This window comes from Protopterus annectens, chromosome 3.part1, assembly GCF_019279795.1.
Source record: "Protopterus annectens isolate FY-2018-M chromosome 3.part1, PAN1.0, whole genome shotgun sequence".
NCBI lineage: Eukaryota > Metazoa > Chordata > Ceratodontiformes > Protopteridae > Protopterus > Protopterus annectens.
In genome coordinates this window covers 361,695,900-361,717,409 of record NC_056732.1, presented here as the reverse complement: position 1 = coordinate 361,717,409, position 21,510 = coordinate 361,695,900, and the positions used below count along the sequence as shown (strand labels likewise).

Here is a 21,510-nt window from a genome sequence, read left to right as displayed (position 1 = left end):
CATATAAGATAAAATTTAAATTTAATACCAACATACCTAAACCCTCAGTAGTGTATGCATACTGTAAAAAGATCATATTATGTGGTGACGTCCACCCAAACCTAGGTCCCGACTGCCTGTCTTCTCCATCTGCTCCCTCTTCTACTGTAGCAATATTTACTAAAACTGAAAATCATATACATAAATATTCAAAGTATAGTAAACAAAGTTACTGAATTTCATTGCTGGCTCACTCATTACTCCCCAGGTGTTATTCTTACAGAATCTTGGCTCAAACCACATATAAAAGACTCTGAAATTCTACCCCCTGGCTATACTATCATCTGGTCTGACAGATTAAATAAAATTGGTGCCGGTGTAGAAATTATGTTTTCTAACCATATCTCTGTTTCTCTTTTTATTTCTCTACCTGAATTCCTCTCTGCTGAGGCCCTTGTCTTTCACTGTAAATTAAATGAGCATGTCGCCTCACAGTAAGACGTTGTCCTGTTCGATTCTTAGCTAGAGCATCTTCTTTGTGGAGACATGCGTGAATGGGCATACCTTTGTTGAAGGTTGTGCATCAGGGCTGGCAAATCGGTACGTAAAAATCTACTGCCAAACATTAGTGGACATGAGTTCCGCTGTGGCGACCCCTAACCAGGAAAAGCCAAAAGACACAACAACATAAAACATTATGTCTAATTGCCCTATATATTCCTCCAGGAAACAACATCCTTTTTCTGGAAGACATCCTACATTGGGCATCTATTTCTATTTTTCATGAAATAATAATTCTTGTTGATGTCAATATTAACTGGTAAACCTTCACATCAGACTTCCCTTCCACTAGTATCAATCTTTGCTTCAAACAACTCATAACATCCCATATTCACTTCAACAAAGCTAATAACACTGGAACTACTCTGGACTGGATCCTAGTCTCAAATACCTTTATAACTCTCCAAATCCCCCCCAGACTCCCATCCCACCTATGTTCAGAGACTAGCAACTCACCATATCAAACAGCATCTTTATAAAGACTGGTGTAACATCTCAAATTTCAATTCCAAGATCTTTAATGACATCCTTAATAACATTAATTGTTCCATCCTCTGTTCCCTAACACTGGATAATGTTTGTTTGTCTTTTCGGCTTTTCCCAGTTAGGGGTCACCACAGTGTCACTCCAGTCTGCTAATGATTGGCAGTAGATTTTTATGGTGCCGAGTTGCCAGCCCAATGCCCAACCTTCAGCGAAGGCGCGCCCATTCACGCATGTCTTTCGGAGGCCACTCGACCATGGGGAGGACATGCAGGCTACACACAGAAGGCACTTCAGCTGAGAATCAAACAGGAGAACCTCTTGCTGTGAGGCAACAACGCTACCGCTGTACCACAGCGACTTCCCTAACACTGGATAATGCTGTTCTAAAATTTAATGCAATATTTCTTGACATTCTCAATAGCCTCACTCCTGTAAGAAAAAAGAGAGTTAAATTCAACCAGTCAGTCTGGCTATCCCCTTCTAGTAGACAATGAATGCAAAAGAAAGAGAGAAAGCTTGGAGAAACTGGCAAAAGTAAGTCTCAAGCTCAACTACAGACCTACAAACAACTTTGAAACATGAGAAAAAAACAAGCTACTGCTGATAAGAAATATTACTGTAACCCACAGGATAGCCAAAAACACAACCCTCCCCCAGAATTTGGTCCACTATCAAGAAAGTTTTATACCCTGGAACTCCTAATACCCATAGCCCTTGTCCAACATCTCACCCTTAGAAATTGCTTCTAAATTTGCCTCCCACTTTATTGAATGCAGTAGCCACCCTATCCAAAACTCCCTACAGAATCGTGCCACCCCTGACAAAATTCAAAACTCTAACAATGCCCTTTTCAACTTAAAATTTGTCTGTACTTCCTATATAAAAATGTATTACACAATCTTGAGCCCTGCTCTCACCCTCTGTAGATAATCACCCATATGGTTATTTAAATATTGCTGGTCCTCTATTGCCTACCAAGTCTCTATCTTGATTAATCAATCCATTTATGAGTCATATGCTCCATATCTCTGGAAAAATTTTACATTATTCCTCTTCATAAAGGGAGAAACTCCACTGAAATAACAAGCTTCAGAGCAATTGCAGTCTTGTCCCCTCTTTCCAAGATATTAGAAAAATGTATTCATAAAGAACTTTTACAGTACTTACTCCAAGAAAATCTATTAACCTTTACCCAACAGGGCTTTCACCCAGATCGTAGCACTAATGCCCTTATTATCTTTTTGGACCACATCATTAAAGTCAGAGATGACAAATTAGTTTCTTCCCTCTTTTTATATCTCTCTCAATCATTCAATACAGTGTCACATACCAAACTACTCTCAAAATGTCTGCTTTAGACTTTTTCAGTATAACAGTCACTTGGTTCTCTAGCTACCTATCTAACTGGCTACAGTCAGTTAAATGGCTCTCTACTCACTCATCTTTTTTCCCGTTTAATACAGGTGTTCCACAAGGCTCCGTACTTGGCCCTTTCTTTTTTAACATATTTATAAATGATCTACATACATCCTCCCAAGAAGCTATACTTATACAATATGCAGATGACTCCACTGTCATTTACTCATCTAAGAGTCTTTCCCAGTTACACTCTATCACTCAGCAGGATCTATTTCATGAGAGCGACAGGTGAAAATGTCGAATCTCACTTGTTCAACAGAAAAATGTCGAACTCCAAGTTTCCCAAACGGCCAAAACACAGATTTCTTTCCAACGGAAAGAAATTGGTTGGCTGTTCTGTGACACCTGCCCTTTCCCTGACTGTAGTGCGGTCTCGGAGTTAGAATATTTAGTTAGGGGTGTGTGGGGGGCACAGCCCCCCAAGTTGGGGTCTGTAGGGGGTAAAGCCCCCCACTTAAATATGTTTGTTTTAGTGTGGCGTTGGTGTTTAGCCAACCAATTTCTTTCAGTTGGAAAGAAGTCAGTGTTTTGGCCATTCAGGAAACTTGGAGTTCGACATTTTGGTGTCAAACAAGTGAATTTTGCCATTTTCACCTGTTGATCTCATGATATAGACCCACTCAGTAGGCTTTCATCTCTATTGAAAACTGGTTTAGTGATGATCAGCTTTTCCTAAATCCAAATAAAACAAAACTTCTCTTGTTTCTCCCCAAATCCCAAACACAAGTAAAAGACACATTCAAAATATCTTCTTCAGTTTCAGTACTGTTGAGAGTTCTACCTCATACAAAGTTACTTGGTGTCATAATAGATGATTGACTGATATTAGATCTTCATATTCAAAGGTGCATAAAAACAACACACCAAAAACTGGACATGCTCTATAGATCAAAAATATTCCTTACCAACTCCTCGGGAGTTAGTCTCATACATACATACCTCCTTCCTTCACTACTATATGCCTCACTCATTTTCACCAGCATTCAGATCACTCTAAGATCAAAACTGGAGTTTTGCTATAGCAAACTATCTAGATTTGCAGTCAGTTGTACAACTCCCACCACTGCTCCACCCTCAGATATTTAAACTGGTTTGAGTTACCTTACTACCTCAAGGTCACCCAACTCCTTCTTGCTCATAAAATGGTATATAAATCCTCATCCTGCCCAGCAACCAGCACCATTCTTAAACATTACCTCCCTCATCACCCTCTTCACTCATCTGAGGAGCACCTCCTTGAAATCTATAGACCCAGAATATGTATTGGTCATTGCCTATATTCCTACTCAGTAGCCAAGGTCTGGAACAGTGGTCCTACAGATATTACATCAATGCTATCTAGTCACATATTTAAACAATGTCTAAAGAGATTTTTCCTTAACTCATGGCCCTGTATATGTCTTACACCAGGCTAACACTACAAGTTACTCCTTCCTTCCCTTCCTTTCTCTCCCCTCTCTTCCTTCTTCCTTCCTCCTCCCTTCTTTTTCCCTTGCTCTTCTTTTTCTACTTTCCTTTTCCTCCCTTCTCTTATTAGCCAAATCACCACTTACTTCTCTGATAGTTCCCTACTTTAACTCTGTTTTCTAATCTCCCCCCAACTGCAAAACCTCTTTCCTTTCTCATAGTCTTTTGCCCATATTTTAAATGCTTAACATCTTTACCATTGGTTATCACTATTGATTGTACTTTATTAGGTGTTCAGTATGTTCAATATCCCATGATTGTTGTTTAATGTTCATTGTATGATTGTTTTCATCTGACTTTATTTATCCTGTATGTCAATTTAACTATTTGTTACTCCACTTCATGTGATAATATATGTAGTTTGTTAACTGAACTATGTATGTTGGAGCTTTTCTCTCTAGGCCACTGCTGAAAATGGGATACATGCCCAGTTGGACTTTCCCAATAAACAAATGTCAAACAAATAAATAAAATAAATAAAGAGACAGTTATGTGGTAGCCTTTGAGCAAGAGGTGCAGGTCATTGTTGGTGAAACAAGTTGCACTGTAAATCATCTTGCCTATGCTGCCACATAAAAGACCCTCCTCAAGTGACACCAATTAAACCAGTTGTTGAAACCAGTTATCCTTCCTTTTTACTTGGGCATCGTTGTTGGTGGAGGAAGGATTCCACCTCAGAGCATAGTCTTTTTTTGCATTCGTTACAGGTATGAAAAATTGTGACATGTCCTTTTCCACATAACATGGAGCTTTATTTCCAGGTCATTCAATTCCACATGGTTCACCACCATTTCATAATCATATTTGCCCCGGAAAATGTCTTTAGGACCCTTGTAAAGGCAGATGTCCTGACACTATGAAGCAGATGACTGTAAATCCATCTTTGTCCTGCTTTGTGAGTAGAGAATCTGTATGACTAACAGAAGAATCACCAATCATATGACCTTTTTGTTTAATGTTTAAAGTTTAGGGGCACAAAATTGGGAGTAATCTGATTCTTAGCGACATAATGCTGTAGGTGTGCATGGGGTTATTAAGTTGGAGAATTTTTCACTGGGCTATATCTTTGCCAATTGTAGGAGGCTTTTGTAGATGTTTTAATGACCTCAACATATAACAGTTTAAAGTAAAAAATGCACAAATTCCACATGGAAGAATGCTGCTTTTCAGTACAAAATCAAGAAATATCAGCAGAAATACCAAAGCAGCCTCACAGCAGATGCTCTCAGAAATCACTCTAGATGCAAAATCCACCAGAAAAGTTTAATACAAAGTCCAGCAAAAACATTCAGTATAAAATAGGTAAGCATTTTCACAAATATCCCATTGGATATATTGGATTATTAGATTGAGAGCAGATTTAGGGAAGGGTTTAAATGACCATATATTAATAACACCTAAGTTGAAGAATAGGAAGCTTAGAAAGTGAGATGGATAAAGTATATTTATAATAATCTATACACTTAGAAAATCTTATTTATTTGACCTTTTTGATAGATATGGAAGAATGAGATTCTAAACATAAGAAATTTTTACTTTAAATTTTTACTTTAAATTCTTATGAGTGTTGAATGTTTATGTGCTGTGACATTATGTGAAATTGTTTGATTGGCTGTTTTGAAAATTGTCACTGTATTTAATGGGGGATTCTGAAGTTTTATGTAAAGGTCTGATGAAGCAAATGGGATATTTGTGAAAGTGCTTACCTGTTTTATGCTTAACGTTTTTGCTGGACTTTGTATTAAATGTTTCTGGTAGATTTTGCATCTGGAGTGATTTTTGCAAGCGTCTGCTGTGAGGCCTCTTTGGTATTTTTGCTGATATAACATTTTAAAGTGATTTTGATGAGAATGTAGCGGAGTTTAGGTGAAGGCATGAGTTTATGATGTTCACTGTGCATGTTTTTAGGTGTGACGGATGCCTTCAAATTAGTTAAATATGTGTAACTCTCACAGAGTTTGGATTATTTGCAGTTTCTACACTGTCTGAGGCCACCAAGTACTAAGAGGTTGTCAACAAAAGGAAAACAAGTCAGCTGACCTTAATGACCAGTGCTGAAGTACAAACACTAGGCAGGATTTTGCCAGATTGAAAATTTAACAGTTCACAGATAGCAACATTTGATGCATCTCTGATGGTTGTTAATGCTAACAGCATTAGTAATAATTTTTGTTTTATTGGAAAATTTGCTACGTTCCCACAAGATTGATGTTGCTATTGTTTGTGAAACATGGTTAAATAACAATGACTGTAAACCAGTTCTATCAGAGTATAAATGCTTCTACTGTAACAGACATTCTAACAAAAAATCAGGTGGAGGTGTTATGATGGGGATTAGATAGTTATAAGACCTGTGATTATTACATGTTCAGTGATAACACCAATACTATAGTCTGTTTAACTGTGACAATAAAGCCACCCCTGGAACATATAACAATTGTTGGAGTATATAGACCACCAAGGTCAAGTGCAGATGACATAGAGGAATTCATATATTTCTTGTATGAAACACAGGTGGGAAGAATAATATTAGCTGGGGACTTAAATTTACCAGAAACAGATTGGAATATTATTGATTCAACAACGTTGGTAAGGAAATTATTTACAGCGTATATTCAGGAACAACAATTGCTTCAGAATGTAAAAAAAAAAAAAACTACCAGGGAATGGAATATTCTAGACATTGTTTGTGTTCCTAAATAAATACTGTAACTTTAAGTCAAGTTTTACCACTACTGATGTGCAGTGGTCATGGAGTTATAAAGGTTCATTTGTTGCTAGATAATTCTGCCAAACTGAAATCTAAACCAATGTACAGAAGCAAAACAGTCACTATGTAAAACTAACTGGAGTGAGGTGTTTAGTGGAAAAACTGCAGATGGAATGTGGAAAGTTTTTAAAGAAAAATTGTTTGAGTGCAAAAAGTCAAAAAAAAGTTTAACATCAGGATCTAGGCATACAACGTCAGGGGAATATAGTTCCATAAGAACAAGATATCTGATTAAGGTGAGAAACAAAAAATATAAGAAATGGAAATGAGGTTGAACTACAACTTTGAAAACTGAAATAAACAAGCTGGACATACAGATTAAGCATAGTGTGAGACAAGATCAAGAAAAAAATTGAAGAAAATTTATATAAAGATATTGAGCATAATAGGAAACCTTTTCATAGATGCATAAGATGTGGAAGGAATAAAGACACACAAACTGGTAAACTGTGTGCAGATTCTAAAATTCTAAAATTTATTCACAGAAACACTAGATTATAGATATAATTACAAAATCTTATGCAAAACAGTTTAGCTCCACAAAAGGGGTGATAAATTGTCATAGTGACATCCCAGTTAACCCCTGATACTGGAATCAAATTAGATTATATTGAAAAAGAACTGCACAAACTGGATCCAAACAAAGCAGAGGGAGGAGACGTAATTAGTAACAATGACCTGAGAACACTTCAGCAAGAACTTACTGTACCATTATATTTATTATTCACTAGGTCAAATAAGTACGGGGTGGTTCCTCAACATTGGAGGCATGCACTTATTAAACCTGTCTTTAAGGGAAAGGGGAGCAGGACAACCCCAGAGTCATATAGATTCTTAAGTCTACATTCATGTTGTGGAAAAATAATGGAGACGGTAATATTGGATAAATTATTGGCAGGACTTTGTATGTTGGGACTTGAAACCATATATCAGCATGCATATGTTGAAAACAGATCTATTACCACTTGTAACATGATGTTCTGTAACAATATAATAACAGCTATGAATGAAAAATTGTGCTGTGGTGTAATTTGTATAAAGTTAACTTCAGCATTTGACAGGGATATACACAAAACACTGATCAATAAATTAGTACAACTAGGTATTGATGTACTCTTGTAAAGATGGATAGCAGCATGGCTTACAAATAGGGCATGACAAGTGTCATGCAACAGCTGGACAGTTGAAATCCTTGGTTACAGTCAAGGTATCCCACAGGACTCTGTCCTAGGCCCTTACTTGTTTAGATTGTATCTTTCAGACCTAACATTTTCGTCTGAGGTATTCTACAGTTTATATGCAGATGACCTAAAATTGGGTAAACTGATTACATATGTTACAGATAAGGCATGTCTGCAAAATAACTTGACTAAATTGACCATTTCAGCAAAAAAGAATAATATGCTGATAAGTACATCAAAAACTAAGCATATGAGATTTGGGAGACAAATTGAAAGGTGAATATTTAACACAGCACACAGTGATTGAAACTGTAAACTCATTTAAGGACCTGGGTACATGGGTAGATTCAGCTATGCGTTTTTCTAATCATATCAACCAATTGGTTAATGATAGTTATAGAACTATAGGTTGTATAACAAGATGTATAACATCTAGGAATTAAAAAGTAATGAAGTCATTGTTTGTTAGTTACATTAAACCCAAACTTTAGTATGGAATAACAATATGGAAACCCTATAAGAAAACAAGCATTAGTAAACTGGAAAGAGTACAGTGGAAATATACCAAGGGTATCCATGGATGTGAAAATTTAACTTATTATGACAGACTAAAATGTTTGAACCTGTACAGTGTCTCTTGCAGATATCTAAGAGGAGATCTTACTCAGGTATATAGGGCATTTAGAGACAACTATCTCTGGGAATGTTTGGGGTTATCAAAAAGTACTAGAGAATCATCAGATAACCTATGCAGAAGATTCTATAGGAATGAGAAGTGTACTAATTGGTTCTCTGACAGAGTAGCTAATGCATGGGACAGACTACCAAATTACATTAAAGCAAGTACTAGTTTAGATATTTTTAAGAACACTGCCACGGAGATCCCAAAAAGTGCTCGTTCACCTCCAAAATCAGAATAAAGTTAGACGAAAGCAACTATCATCAGCCACTTCACAGTTAAAGCGTTTATTGCACGACAAACAAAAATAAAAACAGAACTAAAAACAGAATGAATACATGAACGGTTGTTAAGCGCTTTCACCCATTGTAATGGGCTTCTTCAGAGCACTCCATAATTTGTTCATACTCCTTAAATCACTTATGTGGCGCCAAAATGCTTTCAAATTCTTAAAGGCATATTGCGCTCAAAGCATTCTAATGAAAACATTCCTATTTATTAATTATTTATTAAAAACACATTCCAGCAACTATCTTGCCCAACAATGTTATTAAATATAAATATTAAACCAAACCTAACCATCTAAAAAGTCATTCAAAAGTTAATACATAATAATACAAGGTCATCGCTAAACTGTCATGCTGCGAGACACTGCATATACTAATTGATTATTAAAGCTTCGTATGTCTTAGAAATACTTATATTAATACCATAGTATTACCTAAATTATTTAACAACCCAATAATAATCGATCATCGCTACAAGCCGACTACAAATTGAAACATACTGTCAACATGTTGTTCCTCTCATCGCGGTGCCTTCTAAAATCATCTACTGATTTATGTTTAAAAAATTCACCTTTTGTTTGACCTTTCACTATATTAAAACATATTATAATATATGATTGAACACTTGTTGATGTTATTAAAACATTTTGAACATTTGAAAAAAATTTTTAAACAAAATACAACGATTGCATACTCGGTCCAGTGCTGTAATGTGTTCAATGTCAAACTAATATCCCTTACTGACAGTTTGAACTGAACACGATCTGTCAGTTTAAATCTAAAAAACATATACATCCAATACTTAAAAAATGCTTAAAAAAGCTTGCGTCAAATTTACAGTGGATGCATTATAAATAATGAAGGAATGAATAACCTAACGGATTAAGATATGTGTGAAGGATTTATTTTATCCCAACTATGAGTTCGGTGACTTGTGTTACTAATAATACATCGTATGAGACACCCAGCAAATAATGACTTTGTCAAATAATAAATTGACTATTGTAAAACAACATCCTCAGTGTGGGTGTGGAACTACTTTATTATATTTATTGTGCCTACTATTTCCTTACTCATAATAACATGCAGTCATAGTTATTGCATACCTAACAACTAACTATTTAGACCAAGGGAATACTATAAATAAACAGTGTACTAAATGCTGAAAGAAATCTATGTATCTTCCTGTAACTAAATGACTTTAAATATTTGTATTTGAAATACAGTATTGTATTATTTTAATCAAGTTAATTGTTTATTCTTATGGAAATTTAATGCAGAATATAAATTCATGAATATTTGATGGTATTTATACATTAATGTTATACCTTCCCCTGTTCACCCCTTCGATGGTCATGTACCAAACTACTTTATCTACTATTTTCTATTAGTTAGGTGGGGGCATCTACTTTTCAAAAGATAAGATAGATTTCAGAGATATACTGTCATTTAACCCAGGTGGTGAGTTTGCATCTAGATATAATTGCCACCATGCTTCTTTGAAGCTTAAATACATTTCCTGGTTGCCACCTCTGGGGTCCTGTTTGATGGTATCAATAATTGCAAATTTGAAACCTTGTGTATGGCCCTTGGCTTCTATGTGTCTGAATAAAGCATTGGTGGAGTCTTTCTTCTTAATATTGCATATATGTTCATAAATGCATTTATTTAGACTTCTCACCATCTTTCCCACATAGAAACTGGAACATTGATTGCACACCACTATGTATATTACCATTTTGGTATTGCAATTGCCTCTGATAAATTTTACTTTTGATTTCATAATGTTATGGATCGATACCTCCTTCCCTTCATTGATATATTTACATTGATTGCAACATCCACATTTTATAGTGTGATTAACCCTAGATGTCCTACTAGTCTTATTACTATGTGTTTGTTGTCCCAATAATCTTTTTAAATTCTTCCCCATCTTGTATACTATTCCGGGTTTGGTTCCCATTATTTCTGATAGGACAGGATCACCAGTAATGAGGTACCAGTACTTGAAAGCTATATCTCTGATATCTCCTGACAAGGGGCAATATAACATAATATAAGATCTCTGATGGTTATTATTCTCTATAGTCCCCTTAATAATATTTCTACTAGTATTTGTATCACTGTATGTGACACTATTTAAACCTAACAGGGGCTTATATTTCTTCCCCCATTCTGTTAATACATATTGGGTAACATTATTCATCATGTCTATGGGATATCCCCTGTCTTTAAACATGTGAGTTATATTTTGTATTTCATTAAGTAATATATTATGATCAGATGTCATGCATGAAGCTCTGATACATTGTCCTTTAAAAATGTTATATTTGAGCTTAGGGGGATGGTAACTACTAAACTCTAAATAATCATTCGAAAACGTGTTTTTCCTGTAAATTTTAGAATGTAATTTCTCCTCCTGTTCAAAGATATATGTATCTAAATAAGCTATTCTTACTTTGTTATGAGAATGTGTGACTTTCAAAAATTCACTATTACAATTCAAAAACTGAATAAAATCTTCCAATTTATCTGTACTGGAATTCCATAAGCTGTATATATCGTCAAGGAATCTGGAATAATGCATGATGCTGGGAAAATATGTACTGGGGAACAGGGTATTGAGTTCCCAATCCAACATGACTAAATTGGCAAAAATGGGAGCACAAGCTGCTCCCATTGCTACCCCTCTAGTCTGTTTGAAATGTTCCCCTTCGAAATAGATGAAATTATCGAGTACCAAACTCATGCATTCCATAATGAGACTCACTTCATCCCATTCTAAATCAGAATATTTAGTTACATTGTTACAAAAGGCTTCAAGTCCTTCATCTTTCGGGATACACAAAAACAAATCAATTACATCTGTCGTGACAAATATCCAACCTTTCTTCCAAGTGTCTTTGGGGAATTCTCTCAATAATTCCCAGGAATCCTTTACCATAGGCGGTATCTTTTCATATATATGTTTGAGTCTCGCATCAATAAATTTTCGATTTAAACTGACAGATCATGTTGAGTTCAGACTGTCAGTAAGGGATATTAGTTTGACATTGAACACATTACAGCACTGGACCGAGTATGCAATTGGTGTATTTTGTTTAAAATTTTTTTTCAAATGTTCAAAATGTTTTAATAACATCAACAAGTGTTCAATCATATATTATAATATGTTTTAATATAGTGAAAGGTCAAACAAAAGGCAAATCTTTTAAACATATATCAGTAGATGATTTTAGAAGGCACCGTGATGAGAGGAACAAGATGTTGACAGTATGTTTCAATTTGTAGTCGGCTTGTAGCGATGATCGATTATTATTGGGTTGTTAAATAATTTAGGTAATACTATGGTATTAATATAAGTATTTCTAAGACATACGAAGCTTTAATAATTAATTAGTATATGCAGTGTCTCGCAGCATGACAGTTTAGCGATGACCTTGTATTAATATGTATTAACTTTTGAAATACTTTTTAGATGGTTAGGTTTGGTTTAATATTTATATTTAATAACATTGTTGAGCAAGATAGTTGCTGGAATGTGTTTTTAATAAATAATTAATAAATAGGAATGTTTTCATTAGAATGCTTTGAGCGCAATATGCCTTTAAGAATTTGAAAGCATTTTGTCGCCACATAAGTGATTTAAGGAGTATGAACAAACTATGGAGTGTTCTGAAGAAGCCCATTACAATGGGTGAAAGCACTTAACAACCGTTCATGTATTCATTCTGTTTTTAGTTCTGTTTTTATTTTTGTTTGTTGTGCAATAAACGTTTTAACTGTGAAGTGGCTGATGATAGTTGCTTTCGTCTAACGTTATTCTGATTTTGGAGGTGAACGAGCACTTATTGGGATCTCCGTGGCAGTAAGCTTTTTTTTGTTAATCCTCGGAATTATTCAGTATTTTTAAGAACAGCCTGGACAGTTACTATGAGAACAAGTGTTTTGGTATACTGGCAAGCTAGAAGGACATTAATGCCCATGCTCGAAATATTTGTTTGTATGTATGTAAGTATGTAAGTAGTAGCTGAAGTGTACAGATAATGTAAATGGGAATAAGTAGTTTAATTTTTAGTTACACGTTGAAGAAGAGCTCAGGCTAAACTTTGTTTTGAATAGGTAGATTAATTGTTGTCTGTGTAAAGATTCAAAGGCTAAAGTAGTTGAAGGGTTGTTGGTTTTGTGGGGGGAAATACAGTATAATGTGTATTTGTATTTAATGGGTGTTGGAATAGTACAGTTGGAGGCTTGAGTGGTGGAGTCTACAGTGAATCACTTTAATAAAGTCAGCAACCCAAGTTCAAGCACAGCTCCATGCTAATGGCTAACACTTTTATCAGTGACTAGAGTAATGACATGGTGCCACAAACAGAGGGCAGCAGCCAGTAGTTGGGGGGGGGGGTAGCTCAGGGTGTCCAATATCAGACTACAGGTATTAGGGAAACAGATCAGATCAAATCACCTCTGTCTGTGTAGTGTACATTGTAAACCAAACTCCTTCCAGCTCTGCCATTTATACATGAACACCAAAATTAAAACAAGTGCAGAGGATTAAAAAAAAAACTGTCATAACTCAACAGTCAATAACAGTTATATTTCTAAAGAGCCTCCATGTACAGAAACCTTTTGAACTAGCCTGTTTGTTTTTTAGACTTAAATCCTGTTTTTTGCTAACAGCTAGGCTGCATAAACAGCAAAAATACAATGACGCTATTAATGGAAGCTTTCAAAACAAAAGCTTAAAACCATACCTCTCAACCCGGAAACATCAGAAATCTGGACAAAGGCCCATGAAAAATAGGTACAATTTAGAAATCTGCACACTGATTAATATAAAATTTACGTACATAATTATGTAACCCTGCCCACTTCAACGGAATTGTGAGATAGCAACTTTCAAATACAAACTGAAGAACAGAACCAAAATATGGCTACAGACCCTCTAGTAAATTGTAACAATTTTTAATGTGTAGCAATGATGTTCACTGGGAAGGGAGAAGATGGTGAAACTTAGGATTTTGTTTTTGGTGACTTGCAGTATGTGGGTTTTGTGATAAAAGTAGGGCATTTAATGGTGGGCAATATTCTAATCTTGGCAAAAGAATATTATAGTTTGCTAGGACCTCCAAAAGTCATTCTCCATGGCCTACTGATCAGTGGCATAGCTTGAGTTTATGCCACCTGGGGCTGTCTTTGAGTTTGCCACCCTTCCCACCTCACAAAATCATGGTTGAATGGGGCCCCCATACACAGAAGTCCCCCCTGCGGCCATTCCAATGTCCCATTACTTGGCTATTTCACCCCATTTACCATAAACACTAATGTGCATACTGCTTTACTTCTACAATGATTATTTGGATTTTATTTAAAACTTTTATTTTACATTTTATAGCACAGACACTAATAGACATCTACTAAACAAAGCAGTACAGTGTCATAATGAAAACAGACTTAGCATTAAAACTTCTCTGTCCTTGAAACTCATGTTTATTGAAACAGCATTGAAACCCACATTCAAAGAAAAGCATCTGGCCAGTGGCGGATAAAGATTACCTTTGGGCTGTTTTCAGATCAGAGGCCCCTTGCACATGAAGCATACATTGGTTCTTTAATACACCTTCCTGATTGTATTAAATTATATTCCTTGTATAATACAGCACACTTGTTGGAGTGCATTTTAAATGTATTGTTTTAAATATTTTTCCAGTAAGCAATGAAATAAAATGCATGAACCAATAATGACAAAAACTGCCCACTTCAGAACATTCCCATCATAGAAGTCTACTCAAAATTCTACAATCCATGAGTTTCAGTAAATATGCACAGTCTCTGCAGAAGTAAAAGTAATCTAAATAACAACTTTAAATTTCATTGTTTCATCTACAAATAAAGTGTCTGTTACCCTTGAGGAATAGATTGCATGTTACATTAAAAAATGATAAGCGAGTAATATTGCAATAGGGAATGGATGGCAAACTGATAACAGGTTCATAGTTACTAGGTATCTCCACCAAAGAGAACATTCTCAGGACTGCAGCATCCACCCCCTTTAAAAGCACAACACAGTACAGTATCAGGAATCCATCTACATACTGTGGGAGTAGAACCCTCAGCCTTCTGCATCAAAAGCAAGTATTCTACCTGTGGTGTTACTAACAACAGAAACAGACTTGGAATAAGCAGCACTAAACTTCTCTCCCCCTGAAGAACTATGCAGCACAAGAAATCTGGAAAAAGGCAACATTTATTGGGGAGGGAGGTGAGGCACAAAAAACAGGGACACATTTTAAACATTGCTTGTATAACTTTGGAAAGTTGCTAGAATAAAATGTTTTCTGTTACCATGCCTTTCCTGAAAGATAGGAAGACTGAAACTTAAGTAGCTATCATTATTTGGTGAATTCAGTTCTCACTGATTTGCTGGAAAAACACACATTTTAAGAGGAATAGACCAAAAGTTACATGAGCCAAACATTGAACCACAAGGAATCACAAGTGGTGGAACAGGTAGGGAATTCAGGTGCTTGCTCATTGTACCTAAGGTATAGGGTTTGAGCTTAACACTAACCATCAGTAATAGTTAACTGGAGCGTTTTACACACATACCAGAAATAATAATTACTTAATGGACTTCACTTAATGCAGAGATAATAAACAGTTACACTTGCTTGATGGACTTCACACACACCCCACCTTGCTTAATGCAAGTTTCACTTGCTTAACTGTCATACATCTAAATAAATAACTTGCTTAACGGACTAGAGATTAACTTGCTTAATGGACTTGCATACTGCCTTCTTAATGTGGAGATTTACTTGCTTAACTAATTACTTGACTGGCATTCACTTGCTTAATGCAGAGATCAGAGACATGAATAAACAGTTTCACTTGCTTAACTGCCATAAATATAAATAGAGATTCACTTGCTTAACGGACTAGAGATTCACTTGCTTAATGGACTAGAGATTCACTTGCTTAACAGACTAGAGATTCACTTGCTTAACGGACTAGAGATTCATTTGCTTAACGGACTAGAGATTCACTTGCTTATTGGACTAGAGATTCATTTGCTTGCTTAACTGCCTTAATGCAGAAAGCAAACGGAAACACAAAGTTCTGATGAGCTCTTTGTTCTGCTGGCTGCTTCTAAAATACACATACAATAAGCTGGGCCCATAAACACAGTTACACTATTTGATCCTGTAAATACAGTTACTCTATTTGATAGCTTACAATTCTATTTTTTCTTACCTGGAGGCTGGTATGTAGTTGGTTGGGTGCTGGGCAAGTGTACTGTTACTATATTCCCTCCATAGGTTCATAGATTCATAGGTAGGTACTAGGCTATCTGCCCGAAGGCATTTATAAGCCTAGCCAGAATGTGTTGGCTTTCGCCACCCCTTAGATTAGTTCCCTGTGCCTCTGTCCAGCAGAGCCACTGAAGTGATCCCCAGGGTAAACTTTCTGTTTCCCATCCACTCGTCAAGGTTTTTCTTGAAGAGTGTTAGCGAGGAGCTCTGTCTAATGTAGATTGGAATCTTGTTCCAAAGCATGGGAAGTCTCTGGGACAGGAATCTCTCCCTCCAGCACGTCCTACTTATTGTTGTGCTGAGGTTTAGATCCTTAGAGCGCGTGGCTCGAGGGGATATGGTTTTCTTTAGGTGGAGCATGTCCCATCAATTCTGGGTTGAACATGGCCTTGTATGTCAGGCAGAGATCACCTCTGAGTAGGCGGTATGCAACCGAGTACAGCTGAAGTTTTTTCAGTCGAGCTGCATAGGGCATCTGTTTGAAGCCAGTGAACCTCTTGGTGAGGTACTTCTGTGGTCTTTCCAGCTGTTGCAGGTGTCTTGTAAGGTACATCCCAAATGGGGTGTTGTACTCTATGATGGGTCTGATGACTGATGAGTAGAGGGGCACAATGACCTCTTTTGATCTGTATGCGAACCCTTTTGTGATTAGGTGGGCCACATAGAAGGATTTTCTAACCACTTTGGCAATGTGATTATCAAAGGAGAGATTACTGTCTACTTGAGTCTCCAGATCCCTTATTATGTCTTCCGTATTTAGGGGAATACCACCTATGTGGTAGTTTGTGGGTACTTTGTTTTTTCCAAAGGAGATTACTGTGCACTTTTTGGCATTTAGCTTGAGTCCATGATTTTGACACCAGGTATCCGTCTCAGTGAGACTCTTTTGGAGGATGTCTGTGTCAGCCAGGGAGTCATTTGTAGCCCCTAGTTTGCAGTCATCTGCGAACTTGGTCAGCCATAGTCCTCCTGTGCTTGCCTGTACCTCTGGGAAGTATATGCCGAACAGGAGGGGTCCTAGGACTGAGCTCTGGGCAATGCCACTTGTAACCAGTTTAGAGTCGGCCCCAGCTCCTGCAACTCTTACCATGTGGGTTCTGTCCATGAGCCAGTTGGCAACTCATCTTGTGACATAGGGGTTTATGCTCAGGCTGGTGAGCTTGTCTGTATTACCAGAATGGGAAATGGTGTTGAAGGCCTTTGCGAGGTCTAGGTAGGCTGTGTGTATCACCTTCCCCTCATCTATAGCCTTGGTAATTGTCTCAAAAAAGTCCACCAGGTTTAGGAGGCATGAACTGCCCTTAACAATCCCAAACTAGGTAGAGTCAAGTGTTTGGAGGTTCCTAATGTCTCTGTTAATGAGTTCCATGATGATGCACTCCATAGCCTTGCAGGGCAAGCTAGTCAGGCTTATAGGGCAATAGTTCAGGGGGTCTGTTGTGGCTCCACCTTTGTGGAGCGGAATAACCATTGCTGTGTGCCACTCTGTGGGCACGTAGCCTGTGGAGAGGCTGAGTTTGAACAGTGTGTTTAGGGGTTAGTTTGTCTTTGAGCTCATGTAAGACACAGCCTGGGACACAGTCCGGCCACATTGATGCTGTGTTTTTGGCTTTGGAGAGGGCTGTTTTAACCTGAGTGTCTGTGATTTCATGGGCTCTACATTCTTCTGGTATGGTTATGGGCCCTTTTGGGGGTGAGAGGGGGGTGAAGTTTGCACTGAACCTGTTTGCCAGGATGTTGGCGATATCGGTCAGTTCAGTGTATTTTGTGCCATTCCGCACTACCTCCGAGCAGATCTGAACATTGCCACTTAGATTCTTGACATAGCTAAAGAATGCCTTGTGGTTATCTTTGGAGTCCTTGGCAATTTTTCTTTCGAAGCTCGCCTTGGATGATTTTATGAGGGATTGTAGTTTCTTGCTGATACTGATCAGAGAGCTCTTCCCGTCTTGGGATTTTACTCTTTTCTGTACTAGTTTCCTCCTTCTGTTGTATAGCTTGTTTATGGCAGGGGTCCACCAGACTGGTTTCCTTTTCTGGGAGGTGTGGGTCTTGGATTTGCTTGGGATAGCACAATCCGTGCATTCTTGTAGGTGCCCGTAGAGTGCATTAGTAAAGGATTTTGCAGCTTAGACAGCATTATCCTTTAGCGTGGGAGCTTTGAAACTTTCCACCTCGGTCTTATGTAACATGAAGTTTGCTTTTGAAAAGTTTTTCATGGTGGTTTCCTTGTCCGGGGGTGGGGGCGGAATGTGGATATCCAGAGTGATTTGTTTATGGTCATGTCTAACCAGCGAGGGGTTGACCTCCGGTGTGGAACACCGGTCGCCCATGTTGGTGATGACCAGGTCCAATATGTTGTCACCTCTGGTGGGAGTGTTGATCAGTTGATCCAGGGCATTTGAGTGTATAAATTCTAGGATACTTGAGTAGTTCTCCCAATTATTGTTTGGGTAATTGAAATCACCTAATATTAGGGTGTTTGGTAGGACCTTTATGTTTCCCAGTGTTTCCAGAAACGTGGTCCTGGGGCATGGTGGGTGATCTGTAGCAAGCTACAATTTGAATTGCATTTTTGCCATTGTTATTTGCACGTGGATGATCTCTGAAGCATCGTGCTGTGCCACTAACCTGGAGGTGTGGGTATCCTTGTTGAATATGGATACGGCCCCGCCTTTTGTATTTCGGTCTGGGTTCTGTGGCTGAAATGTATGGTATGAGTTGTAGCCTGGTAGTGCTGGAGTGCTCTCTGGAACCTTAAACCAGGTTTCTGTTACTGCACATATACCGATTTTCTCCATACTGATGAGTGCCTCGAGTGCGTGCTTTTTGAGGTTTAGACTTCTGGCATTGAGTAGCATTACTCTCAGTTTTTTTGTTACTTGTGCTATTTATGGTGGTGGGTTTGTCTTTTGAGCCATGCCTAAAAAAGGCACTATGGGGGTGGCAAGAGCCTTGGCCAGTATTCAAAAGCCTAAGGGTGACAGGTGCAAGCCGTCTCTGGCGAAGCAGCATGGCTTGTCAAGCATGTCATCCCAGGAGGACATACACTGGATCCCCTTTGAATGACACCAGAAACGTAGCCAATTGTTGAAATTGATCATTTTTTCTTTATACCATGGTATCATTCTTGGTGATGGCAGGATGCTACTCAGGGTCAGGGTCATGCCGGCCTGGGCTACGTGATCAGAGAGCTGGTTCAAAATAGCAGTCCAATGAAGCTGATGTCATTCACACACGCCCTCTGTAGGCTGGTGATGCATGGTGACGTTAGCAATAAATTTAAAGTTGTAATACAAAAAAGGTAAATAAATAAATCGGAAATTAAAGGGGCCACTCGGGAATTCATGGCACCCCGTTATTTTGCCCTCAAAACCGGTAAATACTGAGGAATTCAGTATGGTTGAGAGGTATGCTTAAAACAATTGATAGAGTTGTTTACAGAGTCGGAATGAGGATAACAGTGCAAAAATAAGCTTAAACTGATAGAAACAAATAGCTTAAACTATTAACAGAATATGAATAAAATTAAGAATTGCAAAAATAACATTAATCGCTAAGGAAAGGGAAAGAAGATCCTTAGAAGTACTTGCCATTTTGTTACAAGGCCTGAATCAGATGAGTTGGAAGGACTTTAACTGAAAGGGGTATATTGCAGTGGTTTCTACATATGGGAATGCTGTTCCAAGACCTGCTGTCTGTATCCGTGTTGTCATAAGACTGGCATTAGCCTTTGCAGAGAAGAATCTGATATAGAAAATAATGGCTAGACCAAAGCTACTTTAGTAATAGGTGAACCCAGATGTTACAAATCACTGCTGCAGTGTCCTCTGCCTGAAGATCTGCTATTATGGTGACAACATGAAAGGATTCTGACAATTAGTTAATTCTGTTTTTTTATTTGTTTTCTTACAATTCTTTAATTTAACTGAAGCTTAAATATGTCAGAAGCAAAGGACAAAAAACTAATATTTATATAAAATTTCTGAGTTTCCACAAGAAATATCTGTGGTTGGAGGAGGCTTTTTTGTCTTTTATTGTATTCACATTAGTCTTAAGGCTGCATATTTAACAGATCTCTCGTTTTCAACTAGGTTTAAAACAATGGCTGCTCTTTGTGAGGCAAACACCACCTTTGCTTTGGAGATGTACAAGAAGATAACTGAGGAAAATAAAGTCTGCAACATCTTCTTTTCTCCATTAAGTATGTCATCTTCACTGTCTATGGTCCTCTTAGGAGCAAAAGATGCCACTGCTGCACAGATGTCAAAGGTAAGTTATTTTCCTGGCTAAAATTTTAACTTCTTTTTCTAGCTAAGGTTTTAAACACATTGTTTAGGTTTTGCATCAAGACACTACAAGGTGTACAAGATTTACCTCCCAGATACTAGAGCCACTGTGCAACTGTTTTCTTCCAGAATACATATGACTCCACCTCTGGGATGGTCCTTTCCCCAACTCCATTTCTTTTCCGCTGCACAACTGGGCTGAAGTCACGTCAACCACATATCTAGCATATGTGATTAATTTGTACAAAGTTTAAAATTTGGAGTTTACACTACTTTCTTGTTTTGTTGGTGTTTATTCAGGCTTCAGCACGTGTTGAGGTGCTGCTACAGAAGACAAATTTCTGCTAAAGGCTTGCACTTGTTGCACTTTTGTTGTCAAGGCACGAAGCATATCACTGTGACTTGCCCTGTAAGCTTTAACAAAGCTTTTTACTGTCTGTACCATAAAATCCTTAAGGCCTTCCTGGCAGAGAAACAACTTTTGTCCCACCATTTCAGGTCTTGTACCAGTACAGATTTGAAGGAACATTGGCAAGAGAAGGAAATGTATATGGATATGATACTGCATAACTGGGAACACAGGCATGGAAGGAAAACCGCCAATTGCTCTAACACCAGCAGAGGCTGTAAAGTTTTGGCTCAGTTTAAACCACACCTGATATAAACCCAGGTGCTGATTCCTTCTCCTTGTTTTCCTGCTCCTAAGCTATGCACACTCATCTTAGGATAAGACATGTGTATATAGCACTCTTAGAGCTAACTGCCTGTTAGGCACAGCACAGGACATACATAGATAAGCACATTCCATAAGAGTTTGAATGCACAGCTTGCAAGCACATTTCCAAACAATTTCAGTGTTTTTGCAAACAGCATAGGCTTGTTGTACCCTAACTAATGGTACAAAAATAAACCAATATCATGCTGTGATGCTTTGCCTGTATATTTACAGCACATTTAATGGTTGTGTAATACATAAAAAAATAAATATATTCCAACAACCAATAAGCAGACTAGCTTATAAAGTAAAGATGTGTATGTTGCAAAAACTACATGCCTGGCTCAACACTTAAAAGTCATAT

General features: G+C 37.6%; 1 protein-coding gene across 1 annotated transcript in view; it reads left to right on the top strand.

Annotated features, from left to right (window-relative positions):
• The first annotated feature begins 1,094 nt into the window (after positions 1–1,094).
• The window catches only part of LOC122797672 (leukocyte elastase inhibitor A-like), a 353,252-nt gene continuing 332,836 nt past the window's right edge, over positions 1,095–21,510 (top strand). The window contains exons 1-3 of the mRNA XM_044066211.1: positions 1,095–1,101; positions 8,846–8,853; positions 20,236–20,414. Of these exons, the coding sequence (XP_043922146.1) occupies positions 20,247–20,414 (168 nt within the window). The 5' untranslated portion in view covers positions 1,095–1,101; positions 8,846–8,853; positions 20,236–20,246. The remainder of the gene's footprint in view (positions 1,102–8,845; positions 8,854–20,235; positions 20,415–21,510) is intronic.